Raw genomic sequence first — 21,220 nt, forward strand, 5'->3', positions numbered from 1 at the left:
AAATGCTACTCTGATTCGGCAACTGAAGCAGGGACATTTTGTAGGTGGGGTTCAGAAAGACAGATTATTTTTTAACCACATCAATTTGCATAGTTGTCACTTCTAATAGAATTACCAATGATGTACGATTGTGATTAAAGCTTCTCTTTGCCCTCAGATTTTCCTCGACTTGGTGGGAGTCGCCAGTTGGTCAGAAATGATTCCTCATGAAGTCCAGGGAGCTCATTCAGTGAGCCAGCTCAACTCCACCGCTCGTACTCCGACTCCTGGAGCCGTTCGCCACTGAAGACAAAGGAGTCTGAGAAGAGAGGAAAGGAACGGAGAAAAAAAAAAAAGAGCAAGAATAAGAGCAGAACTGCAACAAGGTGGTACAACACACGTACACTATGAAATCTAACCAGGAGCGCAATAATGGATGCCTGCCCCCGAAGAAGCGTGAGATCATGGCTCTGGAGCAGAGGCCTGCGGCGGTGGCTGCGCCGGCAGCCCCAGCGGCCGTCGTGCCGAGCGAGAACCCCCACACAGAGAACCTGGCGTGGCTGGCCAGCGTGGCCACCGAGCGCTGCAAATTCAGAGATGCAGAGAACAGCAGGTATCAGGTTCCTTCGGCTTCCTCGGCCTCCTCTCCCTCCTGCTCCATCCCTCAGGCGGCCACGGCGCTCTCCGCCGTGCCCCTGGCCTCGCTGCCGACCGTCTACCCCACAGCCCTCCCCCAGCAGGCCGGGGCTATCCAATATGCCCAGCTGGCTCCAAATGTCCAGTTCATCAGCTCTGGGCCCTACGCCAGCTACATCTCGTCTCACATCCTCTCTGCCAATCCCTCCTCCACTCCCAGCAACTCCACCATGATAGGACAGCGCCCCCAGCTGGACGGTTACACCACGGCCCTCATCTCCCCGAGCAATAAAGGGGAGCAGCAGTTCCAGATCGGCCTCTCCCCCACCGACCTGGCGTCTGTGTCCCTGCCGAGCTCCACGCAGGTCACCAGCCAGTACATCCAGCTGGACAGCAGGACAGCGCTGCCCGTCGGCGGGGGAGCTGTCACCTCCCCGACGGCCAACCTCCCCCTCCAGCTCCACACCCACCAGGCGGTGCTCCCCCAAACCCTCACCTTTGCCCCTTCCCAGCTGGTGGTTCAATACACAGACGGCACGGTTGTGAAGAAAGCCGACTGCCACGGTAAGGGTCTGCTGAACGGGGAACTGGACGTGGTCAAGCAGACTAAAGCCTCCGGTCCACCGCTGAACCACCAGCCGCTCCAGAGCTACGAGGCCAGACACATCTTGCTCCCCGCCGAGTACGGCCAGAGCCCCGCGGGACTCCAGACCTCGCTGGTGCTCGTGGCTCAGCCCAACAGCGGAGCCGAAGCAGAGGCGCACTCCAACAAGATCTCCCTGCTCCAGACGGAGAAAGGGGGGATCTGCCTGGGGAAGCCGGTGTCCAGGGCGTCGTCCTTCAGCTCCCTCTCGTCCCCGGAGCTCCTCAAGTCGCCCGCCCCTCACACGGTCATTCAGACCACCCTGTCCCCGGAGGAGATACCTGCCAGCCTCTATTCCTCCACGCAGCCGCCCATCATCGGCTATATCGCCAGCGCCGGGCACCAGCACGCCGTCAGCTACCACACCACGCTGCCCCAGCACCTGGTCATCCCCAGCGGCCAGTCTCTGCTCATACCAGTTAGCAGCACCGCCACCGGTTCCAGTTCGGACGCGGAGGTTAATCACACCGTCAGTGGCCTCACCACCCCTCACATATCCACGGCCATGCCCCACGCCTACCTGGCCACCGCCCTCTCCAAGTGTGAGGTGCTCTGCTCCGATGGAAACCAGCGTCCCCCTCGCATCCAGCAGACCCCGCCCGCTCCGGCGCCCCCCGTCCTGCCCCCCAAACCGGCGGAGGCTCCCCCCTCCCCGGCCCCCGCCCCCGTATCGGTCCAGGCCTCGCCCTCTCTCTCCTCGTCCTCCTCCCCCGTGGCGCTCCCTCCTTTCTTCATGCGCGGCTCCATCATCCAGCTCGCGGACGGGGAGCTGAAGCGCGTGGAGGATCTGAAGACGGAGGACTTCATCCAGAGCGCCGAGATCAGCAGCGAGCTGAAGATCGACTCCAGCACCGTGGAGCGGATCGACAGCGGTCAGACCCCCAACGCCGTCGTGATACAGTTTGCCGTTGGGGAGCTTAAAGCACAGGTACAGTGCAGGATGGATGAGGATTGGATGGGATGTTTGACTGGTTAATTTGAGATGTCCGTTGTCTATACAGCGATCGATGTCCCTAAACGATTAAATTAAATGTTCTTGAATCACAGGGATGGAATCATGAGATGGCCCCCCTCTAGAGATCCTGATTGAGGACGAATGGACTTCCATTCAAGACTAAAAATATAAATTGAATTGATCTTTTTTTAAATCTACACTAATGCTGTGTCTTTCACAGCAGAATATTAAATTGTGCGCCATTGTTGTCCACCTAGATTTGCGGTTGTCGCGATTTTTTTCATCCACTCATTCTTCATCAACCGATAGGGATGGGAAGCTTCACCATGACATATAGGCTCTTATTTGGAGTTCCACATATTCTCTGGCTATTCCCCTTTCAGAGCCCTTCCTTAAGGGACATCTAGACGTAGTAGAAACCAAACATGTCCGGTGTGTGTGTGTGTATTCCTATCCAGGTGTGCGTGGAGGTGCTGGTGGAGTATCCCTTCTTTGTGTTTGGCCAGGGGTGGTCCTCATGCTGTCCGGACCGGACCACCCAGCTGTTCGAGCTGTCCTGTGCCAAGCTGTGTGTGGGCGACGTGTGTGTGTCACTGACCCTCAGGGGCCTCAGGAACGGCTCGGTACCCGGCGGCAACCAGACTCTGGGGACCAAACCCAAGATCAACCACAGCTCCGAGCCGTCGTACGGCACGGCCGCCGCCGTAAGGACCGGCATCAGCTCACACGCTGCGGGCGGCAACAGTGGGCTGCTGATGAAGGCGGACGGTTCAGACCGGGTCACCGGACCGGATCCAGGCCTGGGAGCGGGAGTCACTCCAGGAGGACTAGGACTCTTTCCGGGGCCGGGGGAAGCAACGCTCTACGGAGCGGCGCCGAAGGCCGCCGGCGACGCGTTGACTGTCTTGGAGAACGGAGACCCCAGATACAGACCGGGTCAAACGGACAGACCCCCGCCCGGCGATCCAGCGAGACCCCCGGGCCGGAAGAGACGCTGGTCGGCCCCGGAGAGGGACCAGGCCGAGAGAGCCGAGGAGGGACCGCCTCCGGCTCTGCCCAAAGCCTCCTTTGTCCCCCAGGAAGTCAAACTCAGCATAGAGGGACACTCGAGTACTGGAAGCTAAAAGGTGCTGGGACTAAAAAACAAAAACAAAAAAAAACAACCCACAATGTTGATACAAACATTGAAGTTGCAAATAGTTCGGCTTGTGTCATTGTTTATCTCCTCTATTTTTCCTCCTTATCCAGACTACTGTAATATAAGCTTAGTTTACACAATATCTACAGGTTTATCGTTCCGTGTAGGCCTGGCATCGACAGCGCAGTAGAGCAGCTTTGTGTACGGTGTCACCCCGAGATCAGTGCAATTTACCCTGAAAGCAAATACGAATGAGGTGCGACCGCGGCGAGCAGGTGTGGGCGGCGGCCGCGCGTCCCCCCTGACGGCGTTTTCAGTCACTTTTGTAAGAGACGACCCGGCGCGATCCCCCACGTAAGCACAGGACCAGGGAAATCTCTCACGTTATCACCGGTATTGTCTGAGTGTGAGCACAACGTCAGGGAAGGAAGACACACCACTTTGGTTATCGCCAATGGCAAGGCTCGCCCATTAGTAATCACCGACGCTATGACGGTGCTGCAGCATCCGGCGCTTTTCCTTTTTTGATACATTATATTTTTATATATTTTCTTCCGTTTTTGTGACCTTTTTTTTGTTTTTCTTTTTTATCATCGCAGTTTTCACACCGCTTTGCGTTGTTCTCACCGGCGGCTGAGCGGTCGCCGTGGCGGCGACGAAATGACCAGGAGTTTGAGTTTGTCTGTTGGGTCGACTCCGCGGCTCGAGGGATCGAGGGGATTGGAATGTACCCCAACGAGGCGGTTGGTCCTCCGTTACCGACTTAAAAGATTTCCGCATGTTGTCCATGTTCCATCAATAGAGAAACCAATGCTGAGAATTTGGACACTATAACGCTCCTCTTGCAATACCTGCGTCCCGGCAGCCTAGACGCCGTCTTGATGTCAGAGATTAATATCACATCAAAGCTCCTTCGAGCCGGTATGACTTCATCACCCTCTGATAGAGAAAACTCACAGTATTTACACTCTTAAACTACAGTATGTGTCCGAATCTAAATCTGCAACTCATTTATCCGTTACAGCCGAGAACATTTTTTACTGGTTTTCACCCACTCCGTCAGCGGATGGGAAGCTTGGTTTTACGTTTCCGCTGGGTTGTCATATAAACAGATATGGCTTTGGGATCAAGTAATATACGGCAAATACGGCATGCTTTGCTACAGCCCAAAGTAATTCTAACAGTTCTAATGACGACTTTACCTTTCGAGGTAAGAAAACAAAACAAACTGCATGTCTTTCCTTTTTGTCCGTGGAAAGAGAACGCATGTTCATGACTTCCAACCCGAACAAACATTCTCACAGTTCATACTCAGGAACAGGATGTACAATTGGTTTGTGTGCAACAAAAGGTTGTGTGTGTGTGTGCGTGTGCGTGTGTGTGTGTGTGTGTGCATGTGTGTGTGTGTGTTTGTGTGTGCGTGTGTGTGCTTGTGTGTGTGTTTGTGTGTGTACGTGTGTGTGTGCACGTGCGTGTGTCTGTGCGCGCGTGTGTGTATGCAAGTGTGTTTGTGTGTGTGTGTGTGTGCGTGTGTCTGTGTTTGCGTGCCTGTGTGTGTGTGTTTGTGTGTGTACGTGTGTGCATGTGTGTCTGTCTGTGTGCGTGTGCGCATGTGTGTTTGTGTGTGTGCGCGTGTGTGTGTGCATGTGCATTTGTGTGTGTACGTGTGTGTGTGCATGAGCGTGTGTCTGTGTGCGTGTGTGTGTGCGCGTGTGTGTGTTTGTGTGTGTGTCTGTGTGCGTGTGCGCGCGTGTGTGTATGCACGTGCGTTTGTGTGTGTGCGTGTGTCTGTGTGTGCGTACGTGCGCGTGTGTGTCTGTGTGCGTTTGTGTGTGTACGTGTGTGCGTGTGTGCGTGTGCGCATGTGTGTGTGTGTGTGTGCGGGCGTGTGTGTGCATGTGCATTTGTGTGTGTACGTGTGTGTGTGCATGTGCGTGTGCGCATGCGTGTGTGTGTGTCTGTGTGTGTGTTTGTCTAAACGTGTGTGTGTGTCTGTGTGTGTGTTTGTCTAAACGTGTGTGTGTGTGTGTGTGCATGTGTATGTGTGTGTGCGCGCGTGTGTCTGTGTGTGTGCATGTGCGTTTGTGTGTGTACGTGTGTGCGCATGGTGTGTGTGTCTGTGTGTGCGTGTGTTTGTGTGTGTGCATGTGTTTGTGTGCGTATGTGTGTGTGTGTGTGTGCGTGCATGTGCGTGTGTGTGTGTGTGTGTGTGTGCGTGTGTGTGAGACTGTGTGTGTGTGTGCGCGTGTGTGCATGTGTGTGTGTTGACCCTTGTGAACAAACACACGGTGGTCTGTGTTTGACATACGTAGTTTACCTCCTCGCTGTATAGACGTAAAGGAATGGAGCGTTTTTCCATCTCGTCCAACGTTGTGACAAACGGTCGATGCACTTGGGCGGCAGGGCGTGGTCACACATCAGGCATGTTTACCTCAGCTTTATTTCTTTGTGGAGACTGATTGATAGTCACTTTTTTAAAGAGAGAGAGAGAGAGAGAGAGAGAGAGAGAGAGAGAGAGAGAGAGAGAGAGAGAGAGAGAGAGAGAGAGAGAGAGAGAGAGAGAGAGAGAGAGAGAGAGAGAGAGAGAGAGAGATGGTTTCAGAAAGATATAGTCAGGTAACCTGGAAGTACTGTTATTGTACTAAAATTTTACACAGTTTATAAGCACAGTACAACACATGTGTAGCATATGAACGTGCTGCAGCGCCTCCTAAAAACGAATCATTCCACTAGTTTTAATCAATTTAAACTATTTTTGTCAGCGCGTTTATTCTGCTGATGCACATGAATGTGTCGGGGAACATCTATCTCCTAAAACTAGTCCTACTTCAATTCATTTGTCTTGCACATTGTACGATCGCGCCGATTGAAGGAGACGAGACCTCTGGTTTATCGCCATTGCCATAAATCCTTTTAAGTCATGAAACATGTCTCTTATCGTGCACCCAAACTGTTTGTGTGCAGCTCCGGCTCAGCTCCGCCTTGTGACTGTTCAACCCCCCACCTAAAAAAAACAAAATGTGGTTTTGCTTTTTATTCTTACAACTGTTACTGTTGTGCTGTTGTTTAATCCAGTATAAATATTTCTCACAGACAAGACACTTTCCTTCTGATAGATCTGATTCATGCTTCCATTATGAAATGGAAGCGTGTATCAGATATTTTTCCAGTGTTATCTACCAGTATGCCCTTGCCTTGCCTATAAATATGCTTCAATTGGGACCCTGAAGATGTCTAATTCAAAATTATAGTAAAAAGAAAATTATATCTGGAGTTGTATGTTGTCGCCACCTAGTGGCCGACTGACGAAACTGCACTTTGGCCGGTGTGATGGGAGCTGATTCTGTGGGGCGTGATGGGTGTACAGAGGTTTGAGAGTCGAATAAATGCACAAATTCACAATGAGTGCAGGGCTGCAGTCTTCCAGGAGAGGCGGGGGTAGGTAAGTAAATGGGAATAGACACAGACACAGTGATTGTCATGTACAAAAGACATTACAAGTCAACTAAAAATACAGAAAAGGAACTGAGCCCCAACCGCCCCGAAACCATTCTACCACCTTTATTTAACAGATGTAGAGAAAGTTGGTTCTAGTCTACTGAAGGTATTTTCGTTATTTTGCACCAGCTCAAATAACCAGGAAAACAACTGGAGGAAATGCAGTAATTTTGTAATTCAGGTCTGTAAGTCTGTGGAATAAATCTCAGATCAATCAGATAGATGTCCTGTATACAGTGTGTAAGTATGAACAATGTTCCAATATTTTGATGGTGTTAAGGTTTGCTATTAAAAAAACAAAACTGTTAAATCCTTATTTCAAATGTTTGGCTTACATTTGATGAAGTTTATTCAAATAAATAAAGAGTATAAATGAATGCATTGCATGTATCTTGTTTAACGGTACATTAGAAATGGGTTTGGGGGGTGGGGTTGGGATTTGATTTGACCGCATCGTCTCCCCTGATAGATGATGAATTAATTACCCAGAGTAAACAACTGCAGTTTAAAAAATATGTTAACAAAATGACACAGGACGTGGGACCAAAACATATAGATGCCCTCGACATAATTTCCACTAAAGACACCAGACACCATCCAGACACTGTCCAGACACCGTCCAAACACTGTACAGAGGCTGTCCAGACATCCAGACACCGTCCAGACACCGTCCATACACTGTCCAGACATCCAGACACCATCCACTGTCCAGAGAACGTCCAGACCGTCCAAACACTGTCCAGAGAACATCCAGACACTGTCCAGACACCGTCCAAACACTGTCCAGACACTGTCCAGACATCGTCCAAACACTGTCCAGAGAACGTCCAGACACCATCCAGACACTGTCCAGACACCGTCCAAACACTGTACAGAGGCTGTCCAGACATCCAGACACCGTCCAGACACCGTCCATACACTGTCCAGACATCCAGACACCATCCACTGTCCAGAGAACATCCAGACACTGTACAGAGGCTGTCCAGACATCCAGACACCGTCCAGACACCGTCCATACACTGTCCAGACATCCAGACACCATCCACTGTCCAGAGAACGTCCAGACACTGTCCAAACACTGTCCAGAGAACATTCAGACACTGTCCAGACACCGTCCAAACACTGTCCAGACACTGTCCAGACATCCAGACACCATCCACTGTCCAGAGAACATCCAGACACCGTCCAGACGCTGTCCAGACATCCAGACACCATCCACTGTCCAGAGAACGTCCAGACACCGTCCAGACACTGTCCAGACACCGTCCAGACACTGTCCAGAGAACGTCCAGACACTGTACAGAGAACGTCCAGACACTGTACAGAGAATGTCCAGACACCCTCCGGACACTGTCCAGACACTGTCTAGATACCCTCTAGACACTGTACAGAGAACGTCCAGACACCGTCCAGACACTGTCCAGAGAACGCCCCATGACCGGGCTGCTCCCGAATCAGTCATAGGCCTACGTTACGAAAAGAACTCCAACGCTGTCCTCAGGGAGGTTTGGACAGGAAAAGTCAAGTGGTTGATTCGAAATTTGAAGACAGCCAAAGGCTGTCCAAGACCCCAAAATCAACCGGCTTTCCTAAAACTCCCGAAACTGATGAACAATTAAAGGTAACCGCCGTAAAAAATCAGATGAAAGTCCGTGAGAGGAAGCCCTGCAAGAAGTGTTACGGTTTACAAAGCACATTTCTGGGGGCGCGAAAGGTACCGAAGGTTCCATGCCGCAGTTGGGATGTTGAAATATGCCACGGGGCCCCGGGGGCCTCCATCACACGGCTGTGGTGGTGCCGCTGCCGTCTGAGGGGCATTTGAGCCAAGCGTGCAAACCGACGGGATGATGAATACTGAGAAATGAGAACAGATGTGGATTCATCACGCTGCTCCTCGGGGGAAATGTCTTCCTGCGTGGAGCGGAGGCCCCCGAGACGGAGCGCTTAACACTTCCAGACATTCCGCCACTTTTTATTGCGTTTACATTTTTTTGTTGTTTTTATTCTATATTGTACTTTTACGAGCATATCAACGTTTTATTTTATGCGGGCAGTGAGCACCGCCTAAAATAGCTGTGGCCTTCGACTGAAGACTTTTGCTCCGTATATTGCGGAAGAGAAGAAAACAGACGGAATAATACCGATGACTTACTGTAAAGGGCCGCAACAAAAACCATACGCGCCAATGAAATGCATCATTTTACTGATTTCCAGTGTCACTTTTTTTTCCTCCGGTCGAAAAGGGAAACAAGATAATTTGGGCTGAGATCTATAGGAAGCACATCTTCACCCTTTGTCATTTATGACTGTATTAGCGTACAACACATCACTCACTGTTTTGTTCTTCAGATCCAACTCTCCCCGTCATGCATATTTATGGGTGACAATATACGAGGAATATTCATTTTAGGTAAGGTAAGAAGAGCACCGTGTTTGTTCAACCCTTGTTGTTCTACATGAATGGGGACTTGACAAGGTTTGGTTTTTGCTCATTATACACACTCTTTGTGCTGTTTGCTTTAGATCATGTTGAGAGGATGCAAATCACCCTTCAGATGTTCGAGAGAATATGTTCAAATACACTGTGGTCCTGAGCTCCTCTTGATCTGGTTTACTTAGTGCATTGATAATGCGTTGATAATGGAGATGAATCAAAACACGGTCTAACATAATACTGACATTGTTTTTGACATGGTTTTATATATATATATATACAGTATAGATATATATATAGTATATATACTTGACCTTTAACTCTATATATATATATATATATATATATATATATATAGTATATATACTTGAACTTTAACTATATATATATATATATACAGTATATATATATATATAGTTCAAGTTCAAGAGATTATTTGTCACAAACATATACATACGGTCGTACATATATGTAGTGAAATGTCACCTGGTGATTACACACAATAGTCTCTATAACCTCTAAAAATACTAATTATATAATATACTTAATTGTCTGTGCTGTATTAAAAATGGTGGTATAGTTAAAATGGTGGTATAGCAAATATACCAGTACAGTATATACACACACACACACACACACACACACACACACCCACACACTATTCATATATCTTCTTCCAATATACATTTCTATAATATATGCAGTACTTTATATACATGTTGAAGTGCATGGAGGTGTAACTCCTCATTACACCACGTGGTGGCGCTAGAGTAATTCTTCTGACCACACTGCAACGGGCACTGTTAAATGTTGTTCAAGATCGTCAACAACAAACTGTATATCTAACTGTTTACATCAATCATCAGACGTGGGAACATTTCAAATGGGTTAAGATGAGTGCATCCCCGTCAAAACATCTGTCTCAACATCATAGCGGAGTGTTATTTAGTCTGGAAGGATTTCTCTCAGATCTCACTTCACATGATTTGGATTCACCGTGGGCCTACATTTTGGATTTGGGTAATATTTTCAAAAAGATTTTCATGAAAAAAAACCCCCATGAGTTCCTGTTTGAAAGCAAACCTTAAAATGACGTTTTCTGAGATCTTCCCTCAAACACAATTAGGAAGGTCGCTGCAATGCCCAGTCCCATCAGCGTGACTGCAGTAAGCGCCGTGTCTCAGTGTGACGGATAACACTCGGCGGCGTGAGGCTGTGGACGGACAGACAGTCAGCGGGACAGTGGAGTCACCGAATGCCTCAGACGATGTCGTCAAAAATGACCACGGATTCGATTCAGCACCTGTGCCCCGGCCTGGATAAAAACAACACGCCGTGGAGCTTCAGGAAGCTGGAATTCACAGTAGGACTCCCATATGTAAGTAATATATGTAATGAGTTAAAGGGTTGAGCAAGTCTCAAGAGAACATAAATAACATAAATAACATAACGGGCGTGATGCACATGGAATTGCAGATTTGAGTAACAGTAACCAAAGGACACTTTATTTCAATAAACCTGCACACATTATATATATATATATATATATATATATATATATATATATATATATATATATATATATATATATATATATTTGTATATATATATATATATAAAGAAAACACAAAAAGGAAAGTGTCACAAACTCTGAGTTTGATATTTACAAAGATGAGCTGTTTTTCATTTCCAACAGCGAAACCAAATTCAGGTCCATGCAGTAATGTGGAGGAGAGCATGTCCTCTTTCCATACAAAGTTCTATCAACCCCACTGCTATGTCATGTTTATTTTTGTAACTAATCTCGGAAGTCTTAGCAATATGCATATTTTGAATAAGGCAACGGAGAAACACGGGAGGCCCCGGAGACGCGGGCTCGCCCCTTAAAGGCAACGCATTACAGACAAATCCTCATTGTAGGTCTCCCTAAAAATCCCTTTACAGCCTTTTCCTAAAGCGAGTGAGCCGGGGTTTGATTCCTTTGAAACAAGTCATTCCTCCTTCAGCTCTACCGGACTCACGGACTATTAGGTCACTTATATACACACAGAGAACCAAAACATTAAGCTTTAATAAAATAATGCCAGTGTAAACAAGCTTCAGTATCACGCAACGTTCAAATATTGCACATATATTCATAAATACACGTCTAGGGTGGTGGTGGGAGGGGGATCTGGGTGGTGTGCTTTCGTATATTCGACTGGAGGGAGTTTATTCAACGGAGGCGGAGAGAAGTATGAGCCAAGGCACCCAATGGGTTTATACCATGCACACACGCACGCACACACACACACACACACACACACACGGGCACACAAACGCAGACACACACACACACACACAGACACACACACAGACACACGCACACACACACACACGCAAGCACGCACGCACACACACTCTTTGATTGTGGCCTCCCCAGGCTCCCCTAGTGAAGAACGTCTGTCTACTGTGTTCACAACAGAGGCCACTCCGCCCTCTCCCCCACGCGCTTCATCACAGTTCACCACAGTTTGGGACGGACGGCGGACATAAGTGCACGATTACGTATTTTTTTCCACCGTGACTCCGGCTGGATCGGAACTTCTTTGGTCCTGGTCTAAAAGAGCGTTTTCAGTCTGTCCTTCCCAGCCCGCGGCGGTGAAGGGGGGCGTCGTCGGCGTCCGGCTTAAAACACCGTGAGATCCACCTGCAGATCTCAACAATTAAGTCCCTCCCAAGGCGCGGCCGGACTCCTCGTATCGCCGTCGCGGGTCGGGAGCTTTCGCCCGGATAAGGTCTCAGGCGTCCGCCGACTGGTCGGGGGTGAGCTGCTCCCGGTCCGAGACGTCGTCGTCAGCCGGCGGCCGCGCCCGGTCGAAGAAGCCGCACTGCGGGAGAGAATCACAACATTTGGCTGAGCTCTGTTTTTCGGACAGGAGACCGAGGTGAGGAGCCGGAGAGGACGCCAACTTTAACTGTTTCTTCTTGGTTCAAATAAAATCCTCCTCCTTTCTGTCCATGGGATTGGACTTTGGTAGAAGGACTCCCCCAAAGAAAAACCTCAAAGTACGGGCCGAGTACCGGCGAAGTACCCTCGTATGGCAGGGAAAGAGTTCTGTTTGGGAAAACCCGATGAGGTTCATTCATACATGCATATTTACCTTTTTAAGCTCCTTCAGTTTGTTCTGGAAAGGGCGGTCATGGAACTCAGAAAGTAGAAGTCCTGCCACGTTTTCGCTCCAACCGCGCACCGATCGGGTGATTTCACTCTTTATTCGGACATCCGGGTCCATGCTCATTAGCGAGTCCGCACAGTTGACTCAAAATCCCGGAGCGGAGCTTCCCATTCTGAACCCGGATTTTCCACCTCGGTGGACGTGTGTGCTTGTATGTCCGTGACGGCGGGTGTGTTTTTTTTTATGCGTCCGCGTGAGTTTACCTTCCACATGGCCAGTGTCAGCATGGCCAGCACCAGCAGTCCCAGTAGTATGGCCAGTATGATGACCCAGAGCGGGACGGCGAAGGACACGTCAGGAGTCCCCCACAACACCAGCGTGCCCATCTGCAGCCAAGACACACGTGCAAGCACATACGATACACATGAATCTATAAATATGTACATACACGCAACAGACACCCGACCACACCTCCACAACCACACTCGTACAAAACGCTTACCGAGGTGGTGTGCTGGGGCAGGTTTATGGGCTGGATGCGGTACGGCATGGCTGTGACCGCAAAGGACACCGTGGAGTTGAGAAGATAGGGGTCGTTGCGGCGCTGCGGGGACGATACTTTATGTTAGAATATTAATATATATATACGTATATATATATGTGCGTGTGTGTCTTTACCATGATGAATGTTATCATTGACCCTACACTGGCTCTGTATAAAAGTGTTGGTCTAAAATAAGTTTCGTCTTGTGTTTTGAATTGTTCTGTTTGGTTGCACAGTTAATAAAGAATCAAAAGCCGCAGAAGACAAAGGCAGGCCAACTGCAAATTCTTTGGCTCCGGCAGCTCTGCTCAAAACAAAGCAAAAAGCAAAAAGAAAATGTCACTTTTTTGTCCAAAGGTCAAACAATATATACAGTATAACGCCAAACACTCAAATACTGCAGCCGCGTGTCGATGCGAGTCCCTGACGTACGAACGGAGAGTCGGGCGAAACGTTTTCAGTTTTCTGGAACCTTCCGGCTGGAAAGAGCCACAAAACACCCGAAAAAAAACAAAAAACGAAAGGAGTCTGTTCAAACTCTGGGGAATGAAGCAGGAGATTGTTACTGTTTCCTCTCCCGGATTTCGATTTCTTTTTCTCCCTGTTTTGCATAGCACGGCCCCGTCATGTGTTACGTTCTACGTCGTGCATCGGTGACACCGCCCGCTGCTTCCTCCGGGTCGGGTCCCTCTCCTTCGAAGAGATTCGGAATCTCCGTGAGAACGACCGGGTCAAACGAATCAATAAAATAAGAAGAAAAAAAATAAAAAAATAAAAACGGAGAGGCGGAAGAGGCGGCAGCCACCTGGAGGAAGGTGTGAGCCCAGAGTCTGGATCGGATCTTGACCACGGCGCTCTGGCCCCGGTCCAGGCGCCCGACCACACACGTGACCCTCAGGCAGATGATGTTGCTGCAGTTCTGCGGAGACACGGAAGCGGGTGGAGGGTGGTGGTGGGCAGTGTTAGCAGGACACACATGGAGTCACGCAGCTGCTTTAGAACGCTGATGATAAGGTTTCCCTAAGAGCCGGTGCAGAGGGAGAACGACGCCCTACCAGTGTTTTGCTGCTGTAGTTGTGCTCAGCGCCGGCCGCTCGCCTGTGGCGCTGATGGGGAGCGCTGCTGTTTCTCAGGAAACCCAACAACTCCGGAGTGTCCTGGAGAGTCGAGATCTGAGAGAGAACGAGAGAGAGAGAGGGAGGGAGAGGGAGCGAGAGAGACATAAAACAGAGACTGAGAATGGCAGCGAGAGATGTAGAAAAGATTTCACTAATTCTTCTTTATTTCATATCGCAAACTGGGGGATAATAAATAGTCGATCAATTCCTTCTTTGACTTGAAAGAGGTTGATATACATATTCATTTGTATAGAATCTGGAACATACCAAGTGGGGCGGGTTTGTTACATAACCTCAAATCCCACTGGGACGGGTACTCTTTGAGTCGCCCCAATGCTCACGGCCCTTGGCGTCATTTTAAAATGTTTCCTCCACATTCCTCCTATTTCGCGCTGCAGGCCGAGAATAAAGGTGAGAGAGAGTGAGAATATCTCACTCCGCCCAAAATATCAGCCTTAGCCACGGGATGTTAATAGACCAACCTGTTATCGAGAAATAAACGGCGCATCAGTAGCGCCGGTATATCTGCTTAATATGCACGTGTAATTAATTCAAGTCTGCGCTCGAATTCATCCCGCTGAATGAGCAGCGATGAGAGCCGGACTGAGGGCCAGCGAGAGGAAGGCGACTGATCTACAGGCGGAAACACACAGGTAAGTACAACTCAGCGTCATTTTCAATCATCCCAGGATATCGAGTAAAAAAACGACAGGAAAGTCTCTGATCGAATACAACCGTTGTATAACTGGGGATATTCACAGCAGCGCGAAGGGGTTGAACGGTGGGAAGTCGACGGATGTTCGATCATCTCTCATAACCGTTCCTCCCTCTCCATCATTTAATATATAACTGAGGTTTTGCCCCCCCCACAGTTTTCACAGCAGGTGCCAAACTGAACAGGTAAAAAAAACAACAACAACTATGAGACATGTTAAATATCACAGCCTGATGCGATGCGAAGTAGATTTGTTATTTGTTATTCATGGTTTGTTATTAAGGTTCTGCTGGACGTTAAAACATGTTTTGAATCATCGTATTTCGGCGCAGAATGCAGAGTTTGAAAACCATGGCGACCAGAAGAAGGCGACTGAGCTACAGGCAGAAGATTCTGGAAAACACAACGTGACGCAATTTTTAATCATCAGTGGATTAGGATTTAGAGTAAAAGTGTCTATAACCAAATACACCTGAAATTTACAGTTCAGGCTGATTATATATTAAATAAGGATGGAAGACTAACACTTTTTATTTATTACGTTTATTCCAAAGTGACCAACTGAAGCTTATCACCACAGCTACTACACACAAAACCAGCAGAGCCTGTACTATAAAATACTGTAAAAAATGACACTGCCATTAAGTAATATACGTATATGAAAGGGAATTAGATTAACTAAACTCATGAACTTATCTTCACTTATTAAACGTAATCATGCATGGAGTTTGCCTGCATAAATGATTTCCTCTTATAACTCTTTTATTTTGAATGACAACTGCACTCTTTTAGTTGTATACACTGTATAATGTAAGTTGTACAAACTCAATATGTTTACTTGTGGGGGTGTGTGTGTGTGTGTATGTGTGGGGTTTTGCGTTTGGAAAAATAAACATTTGGAAAGAAAACAGTTCCACATTCAGACCACCTCGTAAAGCGTTACAGAATAACCCCAATGTTTCATGGCGCAGACATTCTCACTCACAAAAGAACTAATAAAAAAAATGATAAAGGAAAGCTTTGAACGGAAAGAAAAAATCAGCAGGTTGGTGGCAGAAGGATATTAATTCTTGCGGTGTACCATGTGTAGGGTAAATGGAACCCAGGAACATCCCACCGCGCTGGCGTTTTTTAGGAAGTGACGTCCCCTCCTCCCTCCCTCTCTCCGAGGTATCCTCCCAGCGCCCCAGTCAACTTCTTCAGGTGCCCTGCCCCAACAAAAACCGGCCGCCTGCCCGGTCAGGAAGGGCCGGCATGTTCTAACAAACGCCCCGGGAGAACTATTTCGGCGGCGATGAGCGCATCTTCTGTTGGGGCCGGAGGAAGGGGAGCAGGTGGAGACCACCGGGGTGGTCTCTATGACGACGACATCAACCACAACGGCTTCCCGCTCTTCCCCGCCAGAAGTACCTCCCACAGAGCTCCGCTGCCGCTGTGCCACACATCAGAGCAGTGATTCTCAGGGTTTGCCATATCAAAGCCAAGGACCGTTTGAGAAGATTTAGTCTCTGGGACCGGAATCTGAGAAGGGTTTTACACTTGGATATGATTGAGTCTGAACCTCCATACATGGCTATACTATAGTTAGGGTGATAACAGTGAAATTAGGATCAAAACAGTCATCATTGTACTAACAACGTTTAGTTTAATAATTTGGCTGAGGATCCCCTGGAACGACACTGATAAATAACAACATTTCTGGGACAAGGAAACTTCCCATCAATCCCAGCAAAATGAATGGAAAGCCTTATTGCACACTTTAACTTCACATCTGACCTGAAACTAATATTGTCCCGTATTGCGTGAATTTTTACAGACAGTAGTGAAATGGGACCTGGAAAGGTGAACCCTGCAACCCTGCTGCAGCTTCTGTGTATTAAAAGGGATGAAATAAATGTCTCTGTTTGAAATTCTAAACACCAGCCGTAAAAACGGTTTCAGTTAAAGTTGGCATCTTGCAGAATTACTCACGTGCGTGTGCGTGCGTGCGTGCGTGCGTGCGTGTGTGTGTGTTTTGGACACAGTAGTTGTTTATTTGTTGCTACCTGTAAACCCAGTGGGTTGAGGCTGTTGTTTGTGCTGCAGCTGATGGGCCCGTCCGTCTGAACCTCCATGGCGTAGAGCAGGCTCTCGTCGCGGAAACGGGAGGGCCAGCCCACCTGGAGCTCCGCCTCCTGGATGCTGCTGGGACCCGAGTTGTGGAGCTGGGGAGGGAGAGAGAGAGAGAGAGAGGGCGAGAGAGAGGGAGGGAGTGAGGGTAACGGAGAGAAAGCGGGCCAGTGGACAATACGGTGATAGGTTGTGAGAAATGGAGATAGAGTGAGAGATAGACAGAGCGCCATGCAGGATCCTGATACTGTAGCTTGGCCCAGCGTAACCCCGTCTCTGCCAGGGCTCTGGAGACTCAGGCCGTGATTAGGTTATCGCAAGCTGGCGGTGATGACATCGACCACCTGCGTTTCTAGGCGGGACAGCGCTGTTGGGGCCTCCGGCACCTCGGGAACGCAACGAGAGACGGGTAGGGAAAAAAAAAAGACAAACACGCGAAAACCCCCCCCCCCCAAAAAAAACCGGTTCAAAGCTCCACAGTTAAAAAAAAAAAAAGGATAAATGAATTATGGATTTAAATGAACCATCAATTCAATAAATTCTGTTTCCCTCATCATAGCTTTACCATCGCTGCCTCCCTCTCTCTAATACACACATGCACGCACACACACACACACACACACACACACACACACACACACACACACACACACACACACACACACACACACACACACACAAACACACACACATATATATAACCAGTCATCCAAACAGGACAAGATCCTGGCTCTGCAGGGCAGGAATTCTGCGAGAGCACAACTCTGGCCTCTCTAACAAGAACCAGCTGCCAAACGGGAAAAAGCAGAAAAGCAAAGCTGGTGAAACATCCTGATCGGCTGCAGGACGGACCAGGCGCTGCTGTGCTCCCGCTCCGTCCAAAAACCGTCCCCATAGAGACGGAGCAGGAAAAACGTGGCGGCGACACACACACACACACACACACACACACACACACACACACACACACACACACACACAGACAGACACACACACACACACACACGCTCATCAATCCACACATTATGTACAGTACGTCTGCGATGAATCGTTGTCATTTTATCCGTCCGAGGCTCCACTCATTCTGTCGTACATCTTTTTGGCCTCAATCTTAAAAAATAAGAGCAAACTATCAGTAGATGCCTCCACACTCCCTCTCATTTCCCTCCTATTCTCTGCATCCGGCCTTTCGCGACGGTAATTACTACGGAGCAGGAGGGAGGCCTTTGATCAGGCAGCGCCCTGTGCTTTATGGGGCTACTGGTTTTTGTGGCTGTTTGTATGTGCGCGGGCCCCCGTCTGCATAAACCTGCGTTAATATGGTGCTTTCCTCACAGCCTTATTTACCCTTTTCTACACCTATTTCTCTCCCTTCATCTCCTCTCATATACATGTGTCGCGACCAACAAATAACATTTAAACCCAAACCGGGCGGCCCCCCTCATTTTCTCTCGGTCTTTCATTTCGTCCCCGGGGGCCACACACCCTTACCTCCTTCCACATAACTGTACTTAGAAGGCTCCGGCCGGGCCCCCGGCATGTGTTGCGGTGTTTACCTCGTAGATGTGCGTAACTTGCGGCCCCACGTCGTCCTCTTTGACCGGCTTCTCTTTGGGCTCCCAGCGCGGGAAGGGCAGCACCACCTGAGTGGGGTGAGACACCCTGGAGGGGGGAGAAGCACTCTGGTTACACCCCTGGCTCACACCAATGTGTACACAGACACAATGTGGGATGACAAAGTGGAACTAATCAATGACAAGAGTGTTAGTGTGTGAGCACAGGGGGTCCCATTAGAATAAAGTGTAAAATAATGGTGTCTTTTTTTGTTATGTTTCGTTTTTTCTGGGGTGCTTTAGTTTATTTCACTCCATTAAAGGAGTACGGGAAAGTTTCCACACCAGGCAAAATCTGCTTTCCATTAAAATTCTTAAATATTTATAAGATTGTACGAAAATAAATTTGACTCGCTATTAAGAGCAATGAAGGAAATGGGAGCGTTAACATTTGCGCTCTCGTGATCGTCGACCATTTTGTTTAAATAAAGTTTAAGATTAATTTAAGAGTTCTGGTTGTCATCAAAGGCACATTGTGAACTGGACTGGGCCTGATTTCGGAGTTGAAGGCATGCAAGATAGTATCATCAGCATAGTAACAGATTTTACAGTAGAGAGTCGAGTGAAGGAAATGTATTTATATATAGAGTAAATATTAACAGACCCAATACAGATCCCTGTGGGACATAAATGGTGTCAAATCGGACAAAAACGACAAGATCTTATGTAAAAGACAGAGGATACAAGAACTGTGTCCTGTCCCTGATTATATTGTTAATTCTTTATTGTTTTATTGTTGTTTATTTCTCCACTCCCTGCTGTGCTCAACTCCCAATACCTTCTCTGTTTTTATGTACAACTGACCAGACCAAAAACATGTCATGCAAGGCTTGGGGCTTGGAAGTGTGTGTATGTGTGTGCGTACGTCTGTGTGTGTGTGTGTGTGTGTGTGTGTGTGTGTGTGTGTGTGTGTGTGTGTGTGTGTGTCGGAAGACACGTGCGTACGCATATGGACGTCAGAGCAGACCTATCCCATGTGCTCACGATTAGTTCAAATCTATTTCAAGAACCACGCTTTTCAACATGTTTTCCATCTGCATACGTAAACAGAGCCCACAATTTAAAACAGAAGAACGAGAAAGCACAACGCATCGCAGGGGCCCTCCGCCGAGACCTCATATATAAGACGGTATCGCGGTGCGACCAGACATAACGGCGTAATATGTCACCTTTTCTCCGGGACAGAGCTCTGAGGGGGATCAGGGAAAAGGCTTTGCTGCGATTCCAGACGCTTGACTCACCCTCTCAAGTTGAGCTGAGACTTGGCAGTGATGGAGAGATTCAGAGTGACGGGGTTACTCTCGGAGTTATCTTTGTTTGAGCTGGAGAGCGACACACACACACACACACACACACACACACACACACACACACACACACACACACACACACACACACACACACACACACACACACACACACACACACACACACAAACGATTTATCAATAAAAAAAAAAGGGCACATCGAAATGAATGTCATTCTTTGATGCAAGACATTTTTATATATTTTTTCCATCCCCCTATTCAATTCAAGCGCTTTATTCAAAAGGAAAACCGAGGTAACATTACAAAGCGGCTTCAGATGGGAGATGGGATTAAGGCATGAATTACGGTTCATCAGGGAGTTGTCGGGGGCTGCTCTTTAACAGTATGTTTCTGTTTTGCGATGCGATGCATTAGAGCTAACGGGGCGACATCGCCGGGGCGACGCCAACACTGAACATGTTGTGTTCCAACCGGTTTCCTCTCCCGAGTTCCTCCGGGCATCTGTCTCATCGTCGCTCTTTGTTTCTGCAGCAGACCGCAGAGACAGAACAAGGACAGAGACACAGCTGGAACACAACACGTTTTTTTTTTTTGTGTGCGTGCGTGCGTTCGTGCGTGCGTGTGTGTGTGTGTGTATGTATATGTCAGCGTCCGTGCACTTGTGTGTCACCTGTGGATCTGAAGCTCGAAGCTGATCTTGGGGCCGGCGTTTTCCAGCCGTTGGATTGAAAACCGCAGACCGACAGACAGCTGAAAGGAAGGGTAGAAACAATGAGAGCAAGCACAGTTGGAAAAAACGGGGATGTGGTGGAGCAGAGGAGGTGAACGGAGGTGAGAGAGGGAGCGCGAGGGTGGAGGAGGGAAGAGGAAGAAGAGGAAGAAGAGAAGGCACTAGGGACTGTGTCATGTTGGAAACATCTTTCAGTATTTAGTCACAGAAAGCCGTCGAGCCTCCCTGCTAACAAGGTTCCCCAACTGATACCCAAGTACGCTGTCTCTGTCCTGTGTGTGTGATGACTAGAAATCCACAGTCTGAGAGAAACCAGACCAACACCCCCCCATAGGGTTACACACACATGCACACGCAGGCAGGCGCGCGCACACACACACACACAAACACACACACACACACACACACACACACACACACAACACACACACAGACACGCGTGCACACGCACACTGTAAAGCTCCAGTTAGGTTTCTTGTCTTTCCCCCACTTTAAATCCCCTGTCTTCCACCTTAACTCACAACATGTGGAGGATTAACTTCATTATCAACAGCACAACATCAACAGTTTGAGGCTCACTCACCGTCACTGACCCGCAGATACGAGCGCCGACATTTGTGAAACTAGGTTTATGTGTCTTTTGAACAGTAGGTCAGACGACACAGAGCCAGGTGAGTGGAAT

At 48.4% G+C, this 21,220-nt stretch overlaps 2 protein-coding genes across 3 annotated transcripts in view; one reads left to right on the plus strand and one right to left on the minus strand.

Annotated features, from left to right (window-relative positions):
* Nucleotides 1-386: 386 nt before the first annotated feature.
* Nucleotides 387-4,211, plus strand: LOC307233586 (ataxin-1-like; the record flags this gene model as incomplete). Its single annotated transcript, XM_080004930.1, has 3 exons — nt 387-2,186; nt 2,672-3,340; nt 3,951-4,211. 2 exons carry the CDS (start codon nt 387-389, stop codon nt 3,335-3,337), a joined length of 2,466 nt encoding a protein of 821 aa, XP_079861056.1. The 3' UTR covers nt 3,338-3,340; nt 3,951-4,211.
* Nucleotides 4,212-10,946: 6,735 nt separating this feature from the next.
* itga8 (integrin, alpha 8) overlaps nt 10,947-21,220 on the minus strand; it is a 42,016-nt gene continuing 31,742 nt past the window's right edge. Inside the window, exons 22-30 of one of the 2 annotated variants that reach the window (XM_080004964.1) lie at nt 20,479-20,558; nt 19,782-19,862; nt 18,484-18,589; nt 16,864-17,022; nt 14,041-14,157; nt 13,791-13,904; nt 12,944-13,045; nt 12,705-12,827; nt 10,947-12,153 (exon numbers count right to left, since the gene is read on the minus strand). In XM_080004964.1, coding sequence (XP_079861090.1) covers nt 12,064-12,153; nt 12,705-12,827; nt 12,944-13,045; nt 13,791-13,904; nt 14,041-14,157; nt 16,864-17,022; nt 18,484-18,589; nt 19,782-19,862; nt 20,479-20,558 — 972 coding nt within the window. In that variant the 3' untranslated portion in view covers nt 10,947-12,063. Of the gene's footprint in view, nt 12,154-12,704; nt 12,828-12,943; nt 13,046-13,602; nt 13,679-13,790; nt 13,905-14,040; nt 14,158-16,863; nt 17,023-18,483; nt 18,590-19,781; nt 19,863-20,478; nt 20,559-21,220 lie in introns of those variants that run through there. The other variant, XM_080004965.1, reaches the window with a different exon arrangement.

This window comes from Zeus faber (genome assembly GCF_960531495.2).
Source record: "Zeus faber genome assembly, chromosome: 8".
Taxonomy (NCBI): Eukaryota; Metazoa; Chordata; class Actinopteri; order Zeiformes; family Zeidae; genus Zeus; species Zeus faber.